This window comes from Hippocampus comes, unplaced genomic scaffold (genome assembly GCF_001891065.2).
Source record: "Hippocampus comes isolate QL1 unplaced genomic scaffold, H_comes_QL1_v1.1 scaffold153, whole genome shotgun sequence".
Lineage (NCBI taxonomy): Eukaryota > Metazoa > Chordata > Actinopteri > Syngnathiformes > Syngnathidae > Hippocampus > Hippocampus comes.
This window is the reverse complement of record NW_017805991.1, coordinates 564207-583513: the sequence shown is the minus strand read 5'-3', so window position 1 is coordinate 583513 and position 19307 is coordinate 564207. Positions and strand designations below refer to the sequence as shown.

General features: G+C 42.0%; 2 protein-coding genes across 4 annotated transcripts; both read left to right on the top strand.

Annotated features, from left to right (window-relative positions):
* Positions 1-494: 494 nt before the first annotated feature.
* On the top strand, positions 495-9202 carry LOC109528994 (meckelin-like). 3 transcript variants are annotated; one of them, XM_019892112.1, is made up of 28 exons: positions 495-714; positions 1316-1404; positions 1501-1591; positions 1668-1767; positions 2370-2433; positions 2926-2997; positions 3530-3592; positions 3679-3833; positions 3918-4026; positions 4094-4180; positions 4551-4616; positions 4702-4855; positions 4925-5045; positions 5140-5245; positions 6172-6228; positions 6304-6402; positions 6483-6581; positions 6660-6746; positions 6844-6943; positions 7032-7171; positions 7257-7397; positions 7480-7560; positions 7813-7929; positions 8016-8132; positions 8217-8324; positions 8530-8632; positions 8718-8860; positions 8954-9202. In XM_019892112.1, exons 1-28 carry the CDS (start codon positions 513-515, stop codon positions 9032-9034), a joined length of 2952 nt encoding a protein of 983 aa, XP_019747671.1. In that variant the 5' UTR covers positions 495-512; the 3' UTR covers positions 9035-9202. The 3 variants fall into 3 exon arrangements, with proteins under 3 accessions (XP_019747671.1, XP_019747670.1, XP_019747672.1); XM_019892111.1 differs by having other exon boundaries at positions 4702-5045; XM_019892113.1 differs by lacking the exon at positions 495-714 and having other exon boundaries at positions 1315-1404; positions 1505-1591.
* A 2368-nt stretch (positions 9203-11570) lies between these two features.
* Positions 11571-18425, top strand: pdp1 (pyruvate dehydrogenase phosphatase catalytic subunit 1). The gene is made up of 9 exons (XM_019892119.1): positions 11571-11685; positions 12951-13188; positions 13265-13432; positions 14681-14892; positions 15664-15745; positions 15933-16027; positions 16849-17017; positions 17103-17321; positions 17689-18425. The coding sequence occupies exons 2-9, from the start codon at positions 12964-12966 to the stop codon at positions 18061-18063; spliced, it is 1545 nt and encodes a 514-aa protein (XP_019747678.1). The 5' UTR covers positions 11571-11685; positions 12951-12963; the 3' UTR covers positions 18064-18425.
* The last annotated feature ends 882 nt before the right edge of the window (positions 18426-19307 follow it).

The window sequence follows — 19307 nt, the reverse complement described above, 5'->3', positions numbered from 1 at the left end:
AACCATTTGCACCCACATTCATACCTATGAGGATAGTGTTGAGTCTTCATTGAAGCTTCCATTCATGTTTTCGGAATGTGGGTGGTCACCCATGCAACACGTGGAGAACACACAAACACCACAGTTGAAGGCCCGAGCCTAGACTCAAACTTCCAACCAAAAACACTGAGACAGACGTGCTAACCATGCAGTCGCCCATTGTGCCACTTCAATTTCTCTGACTAATTTTACTTTTTGCACTTATCCTGTTCAGGGTGATAGAGAGTTCTGAGTTCCGATTCTGACCCTGGAGTGAAAGACAGACTGTACTCTTGATTGGTCGCCAGTCAATCACAGGGCAACATAGAAATAAAGACCATTAAAAAACGCATTCACGTTGTGACTGATGTGAAACACATTTTAGTTTAGTTTTTAGCCTTTCACTGCCATGCGTACCTCCGTACTCAGGGTGGCGCTAGTTCTTGGCAATGTCTGATGCTACCCGCAAACGAAAAAGAAAAACCCAGCACACCATGGAAACAGGGACGCTCCCGTTTATTGTTAGCAGCTACAGATTTGTTTTTGTATTCGTTTTTGCGTATTTTGATTCAGTTCACTGCCAGCAGTATGTAATTCCTTTTCAAGCCCCCTCAGATTGCGGTGTGAAAGAGTTCTTCGACATCTCCAGTTTGTCCTGTGTGAGCTGTGGTGAAAATCAGCAACGCAGCCCAGCAGGTTTGTCTGTCTCACTTCAAAATAGAAACTTTTAATATAAACGCTTCATTAGTTTTGTTTAAGATTATTATATATTATATTATATGGAGTTTATTTGAGGTTTGCTGGCAGTAAAAGGCCGAGAAAGACCTCACTTTCTTCAGACGACACCTTAACATAATACGGGCGAACTATAAACAATCAAATTGAAGCAGCATGTTATTTTCTATATTTATGTCCAAAGTAAAATGACTAAAGTACCTAAAATCGTTTTCAAAATGATTACTATGTAACCAAAAAAAACAACAGCTTTGCATTAGAAGTAGAAATACAAATGTCAGAACATAAGGTGCAATGTTCACTCTGATATATTGATGTAGTGGTTGTTTTATTTTAAATGTTATTTACAACTCTTAAGGTTGTTTTAATCAGATAAAGATGTAGCATGGTTGATTCGTGGTTAGCACGTCTGCCTCACAGTTATGATCGTATATTTCGAATCTAAGTTCAGGTAACTAATGAGGACAAACGCTTTAGAAAATGGATTGATGGAAATAATACTGGTCACTCCCAAAATGTTGTCAGCTCATCATCTGAGTTATTAGCAAAAAATATTTTCCAGGGCTGAGTTGCATTTGCCAAAGTGGATTCCGTACGGTCACGACTGATTTGACTTCCATTGCCTGTGAGGCCTGTCCAGAAGACAAGCCTGTAAGTGTTCTTCCTTATATTCTCTTCCTATTTATCTCACATAAACCTGTGTGTCATTTGTCAAAATACTTAATGAGCTTTCTAGTTTGATTCCAGGCAGTAACTCAAGATGGTTATGGGTGCATTCGTTGCCCAGGCAGTACTACTGATGAGGGTCAGTGCCAGTGCCCTGCCGGACATATCCTCCGTGAGTGAAATATTTAGTCAGGTGAAAAGTAATGCACTTGTTTTGACCTTTTTGCTTGTGATTGTTTTTTTTCCAGTGGAGAGGGATGTCCATGGAAACCTTTTGGATGAGGCCACATGTGAGATGTGTAATGGAAATGGATCCGCTTTCTCAGTCCCAAATAGCAGCGGCGACAGGTATAGGCACCGTACGTGCACACATCTCAGGATCTAATTCATAATATTCGTAATGACGTGAAGTTCATCGCTAGTGAGTCACTGTGATAACAGTCCGACTTACAATTTTATGAGCGAAACAGAGTTGTGTATTTCCCATTAAATGAACAGCCTGACATTAAAAACATATGTTATACCGGTATTTTCTGACCAATTGTTTGAAGTAGATATGTAATCTCCAGCAGTCATCTTCCTTTATTGATGAGATCCTGTTCCGATGGCTTGTCTGGTCTTGAGAATTCGTTAGGCTTGATGTATAATATCTTCCATGTTTGACTTGCATCTGGTGCATAACTTTGGAATACTTGGACTGCAGCCGCGACTTTATTTCCCTCACAACCACTCCAATAAGTTTGGATCGTCTTCCTTCATCAAGTTAGATAATGCAATGTTGCACTAGTTAATTGTATGAGTGAGGAAGCAGGAGCAGTGGAAACAGTCACATTAGATTAAGCAGTGTAATGTATTTTATTCATTTATACTTATTTATTTTTACTTTTCATGATGCTACGTCGCTATCTTGTGATGACCTCACCTCTATTATCGTGTGCGTTGGCTTTCAGGTGCGAGAGATGTCAGGCTTCCTTCATCAAAAGCTCTTGTGTGTGTAACCCTCCCTCTATGCTGGTGAGCTCACACCACCGCTTACTCTTAAACAACACACACAGCTTTTTCCGATTGCCTCAAAACATTGTAGCGAGGTGGGTAGCAGGTTCCAATGAAGTACCTATTGCGTGTTATGTTGGTGAGGAGCTGGATAAAAGCGCAGCTACATGAACTGATTTTTACCTCATTAATAACGTGTCAATGTATAATCCATTAGGTAGTAGTCCTCAAAGCTACAGGAAGGCCTACATGAGATATGAACCCCGTGCCAAAGAACTGTGGGGCAGACATGCCAACCACTATTCCACCATGGTGCCCCTCTAGTGATATTCGAGTTATATGTGGTCATAATAGCGTAATTAAAACGAAACTAATGGTGCCCAAGACATTTGTACTGTACACACAATACACGAGCATCTGGCAATAAACTCATGTATTTTAAAAGGTATTTCCAGTGTGTATATTTTATATTCATATTATTCACTGTGTCTTTATTTCACTTTGGCTTTCCAGACAGGAGGGTTGTGTATCCCACCAGGAAGCCTTTCCACAAATATCAATCCCAGTGTCAACTTTGCTCAGTTGGTGAGTGTACTCATCTTCTCACACTTAGGGTGTGTTTGTTTATCTCTGCCAAGAGTGTGTGTGTGTGTGTGTGTGTGTGTGTGTGTGTGTGTGTGTGTGTGTGTGTGTGTGTGTTTTAATGGTGGATTGTAATTCTTCCTAGAGTGCTCCCATTAAATGTAGGTGTGATGCTACACATTTGTTGATTCCACAAGTAAATACAGATGCATGAAAAAAAAATTATCTTAATTTATTTTGACTACCGATGACAATTTTTCTGTTAGTGTTCATGCAGTTTGGAATAAATAAACTACGTGTACACGGAAGCTCTAATGTCAAACAAAAAAAAGCAGTGTGGCTCTCAGACAGATGTGGCATGTTGAAAGTACATCATCAGATATGCGTTTTGAGATCTGATCTTTTGTCAAGGAAATCTGGATGAAACTTGCTGCTTTTCAGCTACCAAGAGCCTAATTTGTATCCATTTTTATGATCTTGCGTCTAAAATTATTATTATTATTTTTTTTTGCTTTTGTTTCTATCCCACTTGCAGAAGTTCAGCATCGTGTCTGCCTGGTTCCTCAAAAATCTCTACTCATCCGCAGCAGCCTGCCTTGTAATTTTTACAAATTCTCTAATTCCATCAAAATCCGTCTCTCTTGTCATCCTTACGCTGCACTTTATCAAATCGTCTGTCACCAGAATTTCTCCAACCTGACGGCGTGCCAGGCCCTCGGCAACATGTGCGTGATGAACATGCACTCCTTCAGCGGCGCCAGTGTTGACGCCTGTGGCCTCTTTAACGCTGTCTTCAGATCGCAGGCCGCCTTTAGCTCCACTCAAGACATCTCCTACTGGTAATCTACCGCGTGAATTATTAGGACACAGCATTGGGTACATTTAAATACCACTCTGACCATGTCAAGCGTTTCTTTTTCCAGGAGACATAATCTACCATGGCTTTACTATGGCGATGAACCAGGATTGGCAAGTCGAGTCCTTCAGACGGATCCAGTCCCAGTTAACTTTATTTTCAGAGGAAGAAACAAGGTAGAACTGAAATCACAACGATATGAGAAATATTTCTGTTCATTGGCACATTGTGTTTGTCTGACAGAATACAGTGATTAAGCTGCTTGCTGCCGTTTATAGTGTCAGAGGCGAGTTTCTTCGATGGGAAAACATTGGAGTAGCCAATCTCCAGGTAAGACCTGGCCTGAAATAGATCTTGACTTCCCGCTTACAGTACTGAAGATTTTGATGGGATTCATTGAAAGTATAGAAGAGAGTAGTCTTGATTTAAAATTTGATTAGTCCAATAGAGGGATTCTCCAAATTGTAGCGCACGGTCTTGCAGGCAAAAGAAACACTGCCCATTTTAATTTTTTAAGTACAATAAATTAGCATTTAATCTTTAAGAGCATTTTGGTTTTTAAACATTTCCTTAGGTTCATAAAAAAAAAAAAAAAAAAAGAACTTACTTGATTTCATTTCATTTTAATGGCATCATTCATAATTTTTTTTCCACAGTGTAAATGTTCAAACTGGTTGAATGATTCCCTTTCCGTTATTAGATTTGTCCAGAAACACCCATTAAACGGACATCAGCATTCAGTTTTGGCACCGCTTACCAAGAAAGTGTAAGTTTGCGATTGTTCACTTAACAGCAGTTGTTTTCAATGCACTAGTACATATGTGTGAGTGTGTGTGTATGCGTGTGTGTAGTGTGATCTTTCAGTCGCAGACCTGCTGCGTGCTTATCCTGAGCCGCTGTTTTATGATGTGTTTCTGGACCTCGGCGGAGAAGAGAGCAGAAAACTTCTCCCCTTGCCCACGTTGGTCCTTAACCAGCAATATAATGGAAAGTTCATTAACCAAGGTGAGATTTGTTTTTGTGCGCTTGCGTATGACTGTATGGTATGCCTCATGCTTTGCTCTCCGTGTACAGAAAGCATGACCAACTGGTACCTGTCGCGGCGAATGTTTCTTGTGGACGCGCTGAGCGGCAGGGAGAAAATTCCAAGCCTCCTTCCTAAAGTCATCCGCGTTGCCAACTCTGTGAAAATAAGGTGCAGATGACGTCACACTGAAGACACAGAAAATCAATGTTCTAATTTTGTACAGGCTTGGTGGATAGTGACATGCATGTGCACATGTGTGCAGGTTCCAATTGGTTCCAGGCACACAACAGGGTCAGGTGTTCCCCCCACTGATGAGCGTGGGGTACAAAGATGTATTGGTCACCGATGTCAACGCACAAACCGTGTCTGTGAGTCGCACACACACGCACACTTGCCTTTTGCTTTCTCTTACATTCTTGTGTGATTTGGAGGGACTTGTCAGGTCACTCAGTGGGAACTCATTCGACGCTACCCTGTGGTTGGTTGATCAAGACACTCAATCTTCATTCAAATTCCAAATATTAGTCTATTTGTCGATTGGCTGGCAACCGGTCCAGGCTGTACCTCTACCTCGCCTACTGCCCAAAGATGGCTGGGATAGGCTCCAGCACTCCCTGCTTGTGAGGATAAAGCGGATCGGAAAAATGGATGGATGGACAAATGATTGGCCGAACATGTTAACAAACTCATTTTTCACGCAAACATTGGTCAATCTATACAGTGGATTAAAAAAAAAAACAGTATACAACCCCTTTTCAAAAGCCTGGTTTATGTTATATAAAAGGAGCCCAGCGTAAATCATTTTAAAAAAAGAATTTCAACCATTAATGTGACCTACAAAAAAAATGTATAAATCAAGAGGGGATTCAAATTTATAAACAACTGGAGATTCTCAGGTTGTACAAGTGTGCACACCCTCTTCAAACTGGTTGCGGGATGTGGCTGTGTTCAGCATTAACCAATTTTCCTGCCTTTTTTCTTTCTTTTTTTTTGCTTTCTATTAAAAGTCTGACGCTTTTGCACAAACACTGACTGGTATTTGGAACTGTTCATTTCCCTCCACTCAGTCCACTCAGTCATAAGAGGGTGTTCACACTTGCGCACCACATTATCTTAGTTGTTTGTTTTTGCTTCCCCTTTTGAAAAGTGTCCCGGTCTCATTATTTACGTCATAAAAACGTACGTAAGACGGAAAAATTGTGTTATCTGCTGAATCTGGTGAGGTACTGCAACCTCTGTGAAGCAAACCGGCAATTTACAAGCTTTTACCCTGAATATCGCTCTCCTCCTTCAGATGAGTTTTGCCGTGGAGTATGAGATGGATCAGAATGAGGCTCGCCTGAAGACGGATGTGAGTATGAAACCAAAAAGGCATTGTTAACCATTGCCCACCCGCCCTTGAGACATTTGCGTGTGTTTGACACAGACTGCTCTGGGTGTGTTGGCTGGTTTGGCTGTGCTCTTGTCAGTGCTCAAAACAGTCAGCTGGAAGAGGAGGATCGCCTCACCTGTCGTCGATTTGAGGGTAAAGCTTCTATAAAGCATAAATGTGGATTTCTCCTATCAGGGTGTAAATCTTGGCCCTCCACTTCGTCTTGATTTCAGACCATGCTGATGTTTTTCTTGTTTTACGCCGGAGATCTGGCCAATGTTTTCCTTGCCGTCACTGTGGGAACTGGACTTTACTGGCTCATCCTTTACAAGGTGTGCTTCATTCCCTGGAACCTTCACTCGTAGCGCCAGACATCTAAATTTGATTACAATCTTTATTGATGGTTTTAGGCCCAACAGCATGCCTCGGTGTTATTGCCGCTCCCTCACCAAGAGGAGCAGTTTGTGACGTACATCTGTTGTACGTTTGCTCTAAAGGTGAGTCGGTCAAAATATGGGAACAAGAGCAATACTCGTTTTGAACGCTAGAGGGTGTCCTGGTACTCCATATCCTGTATTTTTACGTTGCGTCCAGACAGTGCAGTTCCTCCACAAGCTGATTGTGCAGTTATCTGTAGACGTCTTCTTCATTGACTGGGAAAGACCACGCAGCAAAGCAAGCAGGAATGTGCCAGGTGCTAAAATAGTAGTCACTGTAAGCTTTCTAATTGCGGGTAATGTCTTTGTTTCCATGTGTGTTTATACTACGTGCCCCCGTTTCAGCCAACGGTCAGCAGAAATGTGACGCCTCTCCTGTCAGCATCTGGAGGACCTACTTTGTGGCCAACGAGTGGAACGAGATCCAGACCATCCGCAAGATTCGGCCAAACTTCCAGATCATGGCTGTGCTCTTCTTCCTTGAAGTGCTTCTCACTCTACGCATGGCTTGGTTTTTTGTTTTTTTAACTGACATCCCTGAGTCAATATCACTCTCGATGATTTGTGTAGGTGTTGGGTTTCTCGAATTTAGCCCTGAGGGACCCGTGGCCAACTCTGCAGCGCCCCCCGCAAGTGTACACACCTTCATACAGCCTTATCATGCGCTATGGTCTGTCGGCAACACTCTGGCTCTGCATTGGACTTCTGCAGGTTTTCACTTTTATTCCTCACTCCATATTGAGCCTTAATGCGGTGCTAACCTCTTAATGGATGTTAACATTGATCCACACAGGTCATTTTTTTCACCGTATTTTATGAGCATTTTGTGGAAGACAAAATCCGCCAGTTTGTGGATCTCTGCTCCATCAGTAATGTGAGTAACTTTGTGTCAAATTGTATTTTACTGAGCTAATGAGGAATCTGCATGTATTTTCCGCGTCACATTTCCAAAAACGTTCATGTTAGGTTAATTAAAGACAAAATCAGGGGTAGGCAAGTATAGCAAGCTCTATGTTTTTTTACATCCCGCCCTGAACATTTACAGGAGTGGGACAATGTGTCCAAGGATAATTCAAGTTTTTATCTGTTTGTTAAGCTTCACTTGAGTGTATTTTTTTCTTTGCAGATTTCCGTGCTTGTCTTACCTCAGCGCTGTTTTGGCTACTACATCCATGGGCGCTCTGTCCACGGCCACGCTGATACAAACATGGAGGAAATGAACAGCAATCTGAGGAGAGAAGCTGTATGTCCACTTAAAGACACGATTATCACTTTTACACACGTTGTTCAATTTGCATCTGTCTCACATGTAATCTTTCCCATGTGAAGGAGTCACTGTGTGGCCAACGAGGTCTTCTTCCCAACACAGACATGCAGACTTTCCAGGTGGCCCTTTCCACACGGCTGCGCTCGCATTACGACAGGATACGGGACTCCTTCACCAAGGTTTGTGCCTGTCTCTCCACTCAGAATGTTGTCAAGGAAAATGTTTGGATTTTAATATTTCTTTTTTTTTAAATTGATTTTCAGCGACACGGACCATCAAGGCTCATGGACGCGGCCTCATTCAACCAGTCTGACCAAAACATCCGAGCCTACCAAACCATGAACCACTTTCTTGGATCAGTCATAGATCATGTTAGTCACCCCCATGAGGCTTTACATGCTGTTATTTGTTCCATTCTCTTCCTATTTTTTTTCCAGTCATAGATCATGTTAGTCACCCCCATGAGGCTTGACATGCTGTTATTTGTTCCATTCTCTTCCTATTTTATTATATTGAATTTTCCATTCCATTTTTAAGATGTTGTCTTCTGTAGTCACACTGTCATCCTCTCCTCAGGCCCACCCTGACATGGACTACATTGTAAGAGACAAACTGGCGTTGGAGAGGATCATGGGCATGGAGTTCCTTGAACCGAATGATAAGAGCATCTTTTATAATGGTATCAACTTGCTGTTTGAACATGATGTACATTTGCATTTGGTGATGCATGCATGCAAAAAGATAATGACTGTTTGTCACCGCAGATGAAGGACACTCCTTCGGTGATACACTCTATTATGGAAATGAGGGCACGCTGCTCATTTTTGACACACTGTTCTTCTGCGTTGTCGACCTCGCTTCTCAGAACTTTGTACTTGCTGCTGTCCTTACATACTTACAGCAAATGGTCAGTATTTTGTAGATATACAGAAAAGTAAAGTGTATAGTTGGTGCATCACCATTACTTGATTGTAATAAAACATTTGTTTATTCCAAACAGATCTTTGAAAGGATTCGCAATTCTTTCGGAAGGAGAAACCTCGTCAACAAAACACTGGTGGATGACAGATTTTTGATATGATCACTTATGGTAGCCGTATTGTTAAACTGTAATTTATGCTTGGTTTTATGTTGCAGTATTTGCAATTCACTTTTGAAGACATTTTTATATACCTATTCCTCGTTGTGTTATATATTTTCCTTGTCAATTTATTTTTATAGATTAATGCATTTTTTACATTAATTTTAATTCACTGTGCTTCTGTTATTTCAATTTATGTTACTCTGGGCGAGAGGTGGGTGTACTGGTCGCCAGCCAGTCACAGGACATTTAGAGACCAAAGAAAAAAAAACTTTCACACTCACAGTCACACTACTGGAGAATTCAGAATCTTTGATGAAGCAAGATATGCCCCATCCATGGTTTTATGCAAGCGAATTGGTTGATGTTGCTACAAAAATTATCGTTGAATACATTGTCTCTTCTACCAGGCTGAAAACCAGCAGATGAAGGACACTCCTTCGGTGATACACTCTATTATGGAAATGAGGGCACGCTGTTGATTTTCGATACGCTGTTCTTCTGCGTTGTCGACCTCGCTTCTCAGAACTTTGTACTTGCTGCTGTCCTTACATACTTACAGCAAATGGTCAGTATTTTGTAGATATACAGAAAAGTAAAGTGTATAGTTGGTGCATCACCATTACTTGATTGTAATAAAACATTTGTTTATTCCCAACAGATCTTTGAAAGGATTCGCAATTCTTTCGGAAGGAGAAACCTCGTCAACAAAACACTGGTGGATGACAGATTTTTGATATGATCACTTTTGGTAGCCGTGTTGTTAAACTGTCACTTTTGAAGACATTTTTACATACCTATTCCTCATTAAATGTTCGAGCTACACTTCTCTAATTATCAAAACTTATTACGGAACGAGCTGCATAGAGGTTTGAAAATAAACCTCAATTTGCTAAATTGAATTTACCATTTAAAAAAATTAGGCGTACCTTTCGTCGAGTCTGTTATTTATTTATTTGTTTGTCATTTTGGTGGGTGTACTGGTCGCCAGCCAGTCACAGGACATTAAGAGACCAAAGAAAAAAAACTTTCACACTCACAGTCACACTACTCGAGAATTCAGAGTCTTTGGAGAAGCAAGATATGCCCCATCCATGGTCTTATGCAAGAGAATTGGTTGATGTTGCTACAAAAATTATCGTTGAATACGTTGTCTCTTCTGCCAGGATGAAAACCACCACCCTGCTATGGCATTAAACATTCTCCATCTAATCTGAAAAAAAAACAGGTTAGGTGTATTTGTATTAATATTAGTTACATGCTTTTAATTGTCACTTAACATTAGCAGACTTGAGGTGGGAAGCCTGTGCCAACCTTTGCTAGTTTTTCTTTATCGCTGCCATATCCAAAAAAGTCAATACCACGTAATAACATGACAGCGTTTCACATTTACCTGTGATACGTTTAACACAATAATGTGATAAGTTTGACATTTTAACGATATAACTTATGTCAGAGACTTTCGCGTGCTTCGGTGCACGGCGTTTAATGGCGGTTGACATTGGTTGCCAATGGGGTCTTTATTAAATGTTCGAGCTACACTTCTCTAATTATCAAAACTTATTACGGAACGAGCTGCATAGAGGTTTGAAAATAAACCTCAATTTGCTAAATTGAATTTACCATTTAAAAAAATTAGGCGTACCTTTCGTCGAGTCTGTTATTTATTTATTTGTTTGTCATTTTGTAATGTAAGTTCAGTGTTTGTACTTTTGTACTTCCACATCGAATAGTCTGACTACTTTTGCCACTTGGTTGTACTTTATGTGTGTTAAGTACAGTACAGTATGTGACATGACAATGATCGGTCAAGGTCTTATTTTGACGCATCTTATTTTGAAAGTCTTTATTTTCCTGTGGGTCGTCACTGATTTTGCGTTGAGCGCTCAGCCAATGAGCTTCCACTTTGCGGTTGGGGCGCTGTTGGACTAGCGCGACGTCTGGCTGGCAGTGCTTGGGCTGTAGTTTTTCTTTATCGCTGCCATATCCAAAAAAGTCAATACCACGTAATAACATGACAGCGTTTCACATTTACCTGTGATACGTTTAACACAATAATGTGATAAGTTTGACATTTTAACGATATAACTTATGTCAGAGACTTTCGCGTGCTTCGGTGCACGGCGTTTAATGGCGGTTGACATTGGTTGCCAATGGGGTCTTTATTAAATGTTCGAGCTACACTTCTCTAATTATCAAACCTTATTACGGAACGAGCTGCATAGAGGTTTGACAATAAACCTCAATTTACTAAATTGAATTTACCATTTAAGAAAAATAGGCGTACCTTTAGCCGAGTCTGTTATTTATTTATTTGTTTGTCTGTTTATAATGTAAGTTCAGTGTTTGTACTTTTGTACTTCCACATCGAATAGTCTGACTACTTTTGCCACTTGGTTGTCCTTTATGTGTGTTAAGTACAGTGCAGTACAGTATGTGACATGACAATGATCGGTCAAGGTCTTATTTTGACGCATCTTATTTTGAAAGTCTTTATTTTCCTGTGGGTCGTCACTGATTTTGCGTTGAGCGCTCAGCCAATGAGCTTCCACTTTGCGGTTGGGGCGCTGGTGGACTAGCGAGAAGTCTGGCTGGCAGTGCTTGGGCTCGAGCCATGAGCTTTAAGAACGTCTTTACATTCAAGAGTGCAGGTGGGTGGCTTTACTTTATGCAGAAGAACCAACTGAATCCGACAAGTACTGTATAGCTTTTTGAGTGACCTCGACACAGTTTCCCTGTAAATCGTAATTGAAGTGGTGGGTGTAACCCCTGATTCCATTTCGCATTTGGCAGCGCTTCCCTGTTAGCCGACGCATTTGCAAGCCAAATGAGTACTTAACCTTGTCGGATTGCAAACTGTCAGACGTTTAAGTCATTGCGCGTTTTTCTTTTCGTGTCGCGAGCCATGATAACTACTGTAGTTTTCTTCGACGCTCTCCCTCGCTGCTAGCTCGGCGATGTAATGTGATGTCAACAAATAAAGCAACTTTGCCACAGTTGCTGGCTCCCAATGGTTCACTTTTCGTCTTGTGTTTATGGAGGACACACAGCCTGGGTCCTCCGTCGAGGTGTATTATTACTATGAGGAACGCAGCATCCGCACGCTTGGACATACCTTTGATTATGTAACATGGAACTAGCATCCGGAGCAGAAGCCAACCCACTAAGTTATGACCGCATCAAAAATTTCTCACCGCCCAAACCTTAAGCTGACGCTATTTTCAGCAGGTCTGCTGACCTACACTTGCTTGCAGCTCCAGCCACAAAGTATTTAGTTATTGTGTGTCTGCCAGTCCTTGTCTCGAGTGCCACAGGTTTTGTTTTCATGATGAAATAGACTTCACATGCTGTGATAGCCTCGCAGCCGAATGAGGATAAGCATAAAATAAATAGTTGCATCGATTGTGGGGCTTGTTGTTGTGTCGCTGTTTCTAATATTTTGACTTGAGCTACACAAGATTATGCATCTGTACTTAATGTCCTGTTTGCAGTCGTCGATCCTGTGGTTGACATCCCTCTAAGCTAAGTGCAGTTAATTATTCAGAGTAATGTTGCTATGTAATGGTCTTTGTTTTCTCGTACTCATCAAGTAGACATCCGTGGGGAAGTTTTCACGTATGATATGTATTTTTCTGCAAGCCATCGTGGCATCTGTCCAACTGTACATGCAATGGTTAAGAGTTGTTCTCGGTGGCTTACTTGTCAAGTCCACAGCTTAAAACACAGAAGTCTTCACATTCTTCATCTTGACCATGTTGAGGCTGGCCCCTTCGTATACTACATTTTATCCATCTGCACTGTGAAACAATATCCTATCGCAATATCCTATCAGTTTTATACCATTTGTCGAGATGTGAACAGAGACTATATTTCTATACACCTCACAACTGAAATAACTGCATATGTGCGTCTGCAGTGCTCTGTCTGCCATGCCCGTGATGTCACAGCTGTTCAGGGGCTTGCCTCGGGTGAAAGTCTTGTCATCCCATCTGTTACCATGCCAGCCTCAATTGGTGTCATCCGCCTCGTGGCGCCCTAACCACATGAGTCACACTCCCTCAAGATGTTACCAGACCACCTCCACGCTTCACAGCTACATCCTCACTCCACCTCAAGTAAACTCCATACTCAAAGCCAACGAGTACAGCTTCAAGGTTCGCTGGAAAACGCCTCCGCGCCATCTCCGTGTTCAATAGTTGCTCTAATTTGGACATGCGTGGGTGCTTGTAGGTGCCCGAGTTTGATGGCAAGAACGTGTCATCCGTGATGGGCTTTGACAGCAATCAGCTGCCAGCAAACGCTCCTATAGAAGACCGCCGCAGTGCTGCAACATGTCTGCAGACGAGAGGAATGCTGCTGGGTGTGTTTGATGGCCACGCTGGATGTGCTTGCGCGCAGGTAGAATGCAACTACTGATTAAGACATTCCAACACAGTCTCGACAGTGGATGCATAAAGTACTCACAGCAATTCACTTTATTCACATTTTGTGTTGTAGCTTACTCCAAAAAATGAATACAGCGAACTTCCTTTTATTCCACGGGATAGGTTCCAGTCTAATGTTGTTATAGCTAATGAAAACTAATGAAATAACCAAAACTGAAATAGAATAATCGTAAAATTAAATATAAATGCAAGTGCTTTAAAAAAAAAAAAAAACATCATCAAACTAACTTTATCTCGAGCGAAAATGTCCTTTGTTTTCTTTAGTTTCATCCTTGTCATTTCAGCTCATACATGCGCTTTTGTGTTTATTTTAAATGTGTTTTTTGTCTGTGTCACAGTTAGGCTGTACAGAAGAAAACATCAAGCAGTCATTATGGAATTGTAATTGACTTAATGACTTGTCCTTTTTATCTTGCACTTGACAAATACTCCATATATTAAAAGGCTAAAACTAATACTGACACTAATAAAACCTCAACTAAAACGGAGCATAAAATGTAAAAAAAATAAAACTTTATATAAATCTCTTAAAACAAATTAAAATTACGGTACATGAATTAAAAAAAAAAAAAGCCAAAACAAAATCAAAACTAACCATAACAAAAAATCCCAAACTACTCTAACCCTGTTCCAGACCGACTCTTAATAGTTGAGAAACAGCAATACAGAGAGCAAGCACATTGTAAACGTATCAAAGGCGTAGAAAAAAAAAAACTGTACGTATTGTGTGTTCGCTATGTGCCTTTAAGGCCCTGATGGGGTGGCGCGTGATTGTGGCAAGTTTGCTTGTGTGTATCTGGCCGTCAGCTGTGCACTGTCAACTCTTGCTCTAACTTCCCACCCGTTAAGGTTACAGTGGGTACACAGTAAAAACTCCTCAGAAACGATTGCCTCCTAAATCCTCAAACTAGCAAGGTAGCAAAAAAAATAATAATAATTTACAACATTTATTGTCATTCTCCCTAAATTCTCTCGCACAATACAGCACAATGGCTTATTTGTCGGAAAAACTGAATTAAATCCATTTTGGAATAAGGCTGTAACTATGTGGAAGAATAGGAACACTGTAAATAGTTTCCAGATGCACTGTAAAAAGTGGAGCACTGTTAATGGTTTCCAGATACACTTGAACTCCAGTCGCCAGCGCTTGTGTAGTATTAATGCCAGGTTGCAACTTTGACAAGATGGTCCTCCTCACCAGGCGCTCAGCGAGAGGCTCTTTTACTACATCGCCGTGTCCATGCTGCCGCACGACACGCTTTGCGAACTGGAGGCCGCGGTGGAGGCGGGCCGGGCACTCAGTCCCATCCTGCAGTGGCAAAAGCACCCCAACGACTACTTCAGCAGGGAGGCTCAGACGCTCTACTTCAACAGCCTTCGCACCTACTGGCAGGAGCTCATCGATCTCACCAAGTAAGATGTGCGGAAAGAAAAAAAAATGCAATAGATCACACTTGCCAGACAAAAGATTTGGGACACAAATTATGAGCTACGTAAAATATTACAGTGGATTCTTGCTATTCTCGGGGGCAAGGGATACAATTTTTACTTGATTGTTTGGAACATTGATTCTCAAAATGTGGTACAAGTACTACTAGTGGTACTTGAGCTCACTAGTGGTACATGAAAGAATCACTGCCCGAGTAAAGTTCAGTTATATTTAACTTTTGAGTACAATTCTCCTCGATTTGGGTGCGGTGTTAAAGTTCAAACTGTGACTTGCAATAATATTATTTTATGAACATGTAGACTCACTGCGCTCCTGTATTTGAATCGAAAAAGTCGTTGCGATGGTGGCACTTGGCGCGCGCAGTATTTTTTTTTTTTTTTTCCCAGTGGTACTTGGTGTAAAAGGTTTGAGAATGACTGACAAAGTATTTCATGAGATAAATAAATTCAAAGTATCCATTTGAACAAATTATAGATATATATATTTTTAAATGGGTAAATCAATGGCAAAAAGATTTGAAGACTTGGCGGGTCCTTGATTTCCGACTCTCCCAACAGAAAACATTTTGAAGTTTACGAACGCAAGCAATGACCTAAGAAACTATATTGGTGGTCACGCAGCATATAAAGCAACACAACAACCAAGACCCTGTGGTCATCTCCCCTGAAAAACTCACCCAGTTGATCTTTGCGATGTGATTTGTGATGGAGCTTTTCCGTTCGCTCTGTTTTCAGCCCAGGTGACGTCCCCGACACCAGGGAGGCTCTCATGAACGCCTTCAAGAGACTGGACAATGACATTTCTTTGGAGGCTCAGGTGCAGCACACGTGGTCCTATACTGTGTATACTTTTTTTTTCCCCCCCCCCATACAACATCCCATTTTAAATGTCATATCATGGTACATTAACCCGATCTTGCCCCTTGAAACCTGATAACATGATAAGCTGTCCACTGTAGTAACCGCTGTCCCTGAAAAGGTTAAATGCCTGTTCGGTCTTCCAGGTCGGAGACCCAAATGCTTTCCTGCACTACTGGGTTCTGAGAGTGGCCTTCTCTGGAGCGACGGCATGCGTGGCTCACGTCGATGGAGCTGACCTGTACGAATAACAAGTCTCGACAAAACACATGTCAAAACATTTGGTCTGTTGGGCGGTGACACACCTTTTATTTTCTCTCCGACGTAATCGACATACTACGTATGAAAATATAAACACCGCAGGACATAAAAGTAGACACAGGAGCCAAAAAAATGTTAGCGCTACAACGGGCAGACACGGCGACTTCTGTGACCTTATTGGTATTCGCTCTTGATCAACACTTGATACTGTCGATGATAAGGTGTCTTGAGTTGGCACTTTCTGGAGACTTGAAGGTTAAGAGTACTTCATTCTTGTGCATGTGACCTGATCCTATCTGCGTTTGTTGGCAGTGCATCAAGGGTGTGCAAACTTTTTCCTTCGAGGGCCGCTTACAGAAAAAAAAAAAAGTTATTAAACACAGGAGCTGAAAATGTCAGTCTCTTAGCATATCTAGAAAAATCAAGTTCGCCTCCCCCGCCCGCCTACACACACACACACACACACACGCACACACACACTTTTTAGCATTGAGGACCAAATCAAGTTATTTGTGGGTGGTATGCTGCGGGCTGCTAAAAACTGCATGGCGGGACGCAAATGACCCTGGGCCGTAGTTTGGACACCGGCATTACAATATATTTTTGACATCATGAAGGTATGTGTTTGAGCAGCCCCCCCCAAAAAAAATAATGCGGGGGATTTGATAATGTGAACAGTTAAATCATCAATCTATCTATCTGGTGCATCTAATCAATCTATCGCTCTAATCCATCTATATTTCTATATAAATCTAAAGGGACGTTGGCAATGAAGAATAACAACGCTCTCTTGTCCTAAAGGTATATAGCCAATGCAGGAGATGCTCGGGCGGTGCTCGGGGTGCAGGAGGAGGACGGTTCCTTTACCGCTCACACACTCTCTAATGACCACTGTGCCCAGAACGAGGATGAGGTGGCTCGGATTCGTGAAGAACACCCGCCTTCGGAGAGGAAGACTGTTATACGACAGGTACAAGTTCCTCCTTGTACGCGTTGATTGTGTTGAATGCCCGCCTCGCTCATTGTGTTCTCCCCCCGCCCCCCCCCTTCCTCAGGACCGTTTGTTGGGCCTGCTCATGCCCTTCCGAGCGTTCGGCGACGTAAAGTTCAAGTGGAGCATCGAGCTGCAGAAGCGAGTGCTGGAATCTGGGCCCGATCAGCTGCACGAAAACGAGCACACCAAGTTCATCCCGCCCAACTACCATACGCCTCCTTACCTGACGGCCGAGCCCGAGATCACCTACCACCGGCTCAGACCGCAGGATCGCTTCTTGGTGAGAGACAAGTGCCGAGAGTCTTCTGAAACAAAGATTTCCTCCAAGATCAAAGCATCCTAAATATGTGCAGCCAACTTGTTGTGGGGAAAAAAGAAAAGCAAAAAATAAAATAAAATAAAAAACCGTCTGCTTGTCAATACCACCCCAGTCCTGTTGGTGGCGGTATTGCACTTTAGAAGATGGGCACCTGCCTTGTCATAGTGATGGGTAGGCAACCTGCTGGGTTCCTGTCCCACCTGGCCCCAATGCAAACGAACTTACTGGTGAAAAGGGAAAAAAATCGAGGTTTTCATACCCAGACAGTAATAATCGAGAATACATTTGAAGTAAATTCCGCATAGTGAATCTCAGTCTGCCTCCACAGGTGATCGGTTCAGATGGCCTCTGGGAGACTCTGCACAGACAGGAAGTGGTCCGCATCGTCGGCGAGTATTTGACCGGCGTGCACCAGCAGCAGCCGCTCACCGTGGGGGGCTACAAGGTCACCCTGGGACAGATGCAGGGGCTGCTGGAGGAACGCAAGGCTCGCGTGTCGTCGGACTTCGAGGACCAAAACGCAGCCACCCACCTGATGCGGCACGCCGTGGGCAACAACGAGTTCGGCACGGTGGACCACGAGAGGCTCTCCAAGATGCTGTCGCTGCCCGAGGAGCTGGCCCGCATGTACCGCGACGACATCACCATCATCATCTCCCAGTTCAACCCTCATGTGATCGGAGCGCGGCGGCACGAAGAGTAAACACACATTTACACTCTTGTTCATATATTTTAATACCTGACTTTATTATTTATGGGAATTTAAAAAAAGACATTTGTACACAGGAATGATCCACTTTTGTAGTTGCAGAGCCGACTGTATTATTGTGTATCATTTTGCGATACTGACTATACACACACACACACACACACTATATTCTGTGTGCATTGGCACCGTGGCAATATTATTTTGTGCCAGAAGTGAGTTGAAAGTATCTTTTCCAGGTCGGAAAATAAATTCCTAAGAGCAGAATTGACAGTACGAAAAAAAAAAGATGTAAAAGTGTAGGGATGAACTAACATCAACATTTCTTGTTCAAACCGATAATGAGGAAGCCGTGGCTGAAAAAAAGGATTCACTGAAAGAAATTAGAATACTTTAAACTCCTACAAAGGATTTCTGTAATGTGTTTTTGTGTAAAATTTCAAGATTTGTGGGATTAGGAAAAAAATCACCTAAAAGTTTACGAAGAGGGTTTGTCAACTAGAGATTTGGGTAACGTTGACCAAGTGACCATTTTCGGCTGAATTTTCGGTGCCCAAAAGAGTAAACTCATGTTGCACAAAAATGCTATGATTCAGAAGAAATCTCTCTTTTGGCCTTGTTTTGGTGGCAAATCCAACTCATATGACAACGCTCCACTTCGTTTTCTTGTTTCGTCTCGTACCACAAGCACGCTAGCAACGCGCTAGACAGTTACTAAGGCTTTAATTTGTACTTTTCTTTGCAACCCAACTCCAGTTCTACATTTTGCTTCATATTTAAATGGCAGTCAACTGCTTGAATATTTATTCCATGTTACATTACGAGTGGTCGTTTTATCTTTGGCGTATGTATAAATTATCTAATCGGGTTCCATTTTGTATATGGCTTAATAAATAGTTAAAAAAAACAGCTTCCTGTGTTTTTCCGTCTTGTTTAAGCACTCCCACCCACCCACAGATCCTAAACTGTGCCACATGGAGCGACAGGAAATGATGTAAGATCGAACTTGCCGTTGACTGTACACAGTAATAAACTACGGTGTATTTCAATTTATTGTGCCGACCAATTGAAAACAGTGACGCATCAAAAGCGATGTCATGTAATTTTCTTCTTGTAAAATTGTTATTTGCGGCTTTATAGGCAAAAAAGTCGGCCACGCCTGCTTTCCTGGCGTAACAGTGACACCAAGTGGATGGACATAGTATGCTCACAGTGACTTAAAAAAAATACACCAAACCTCA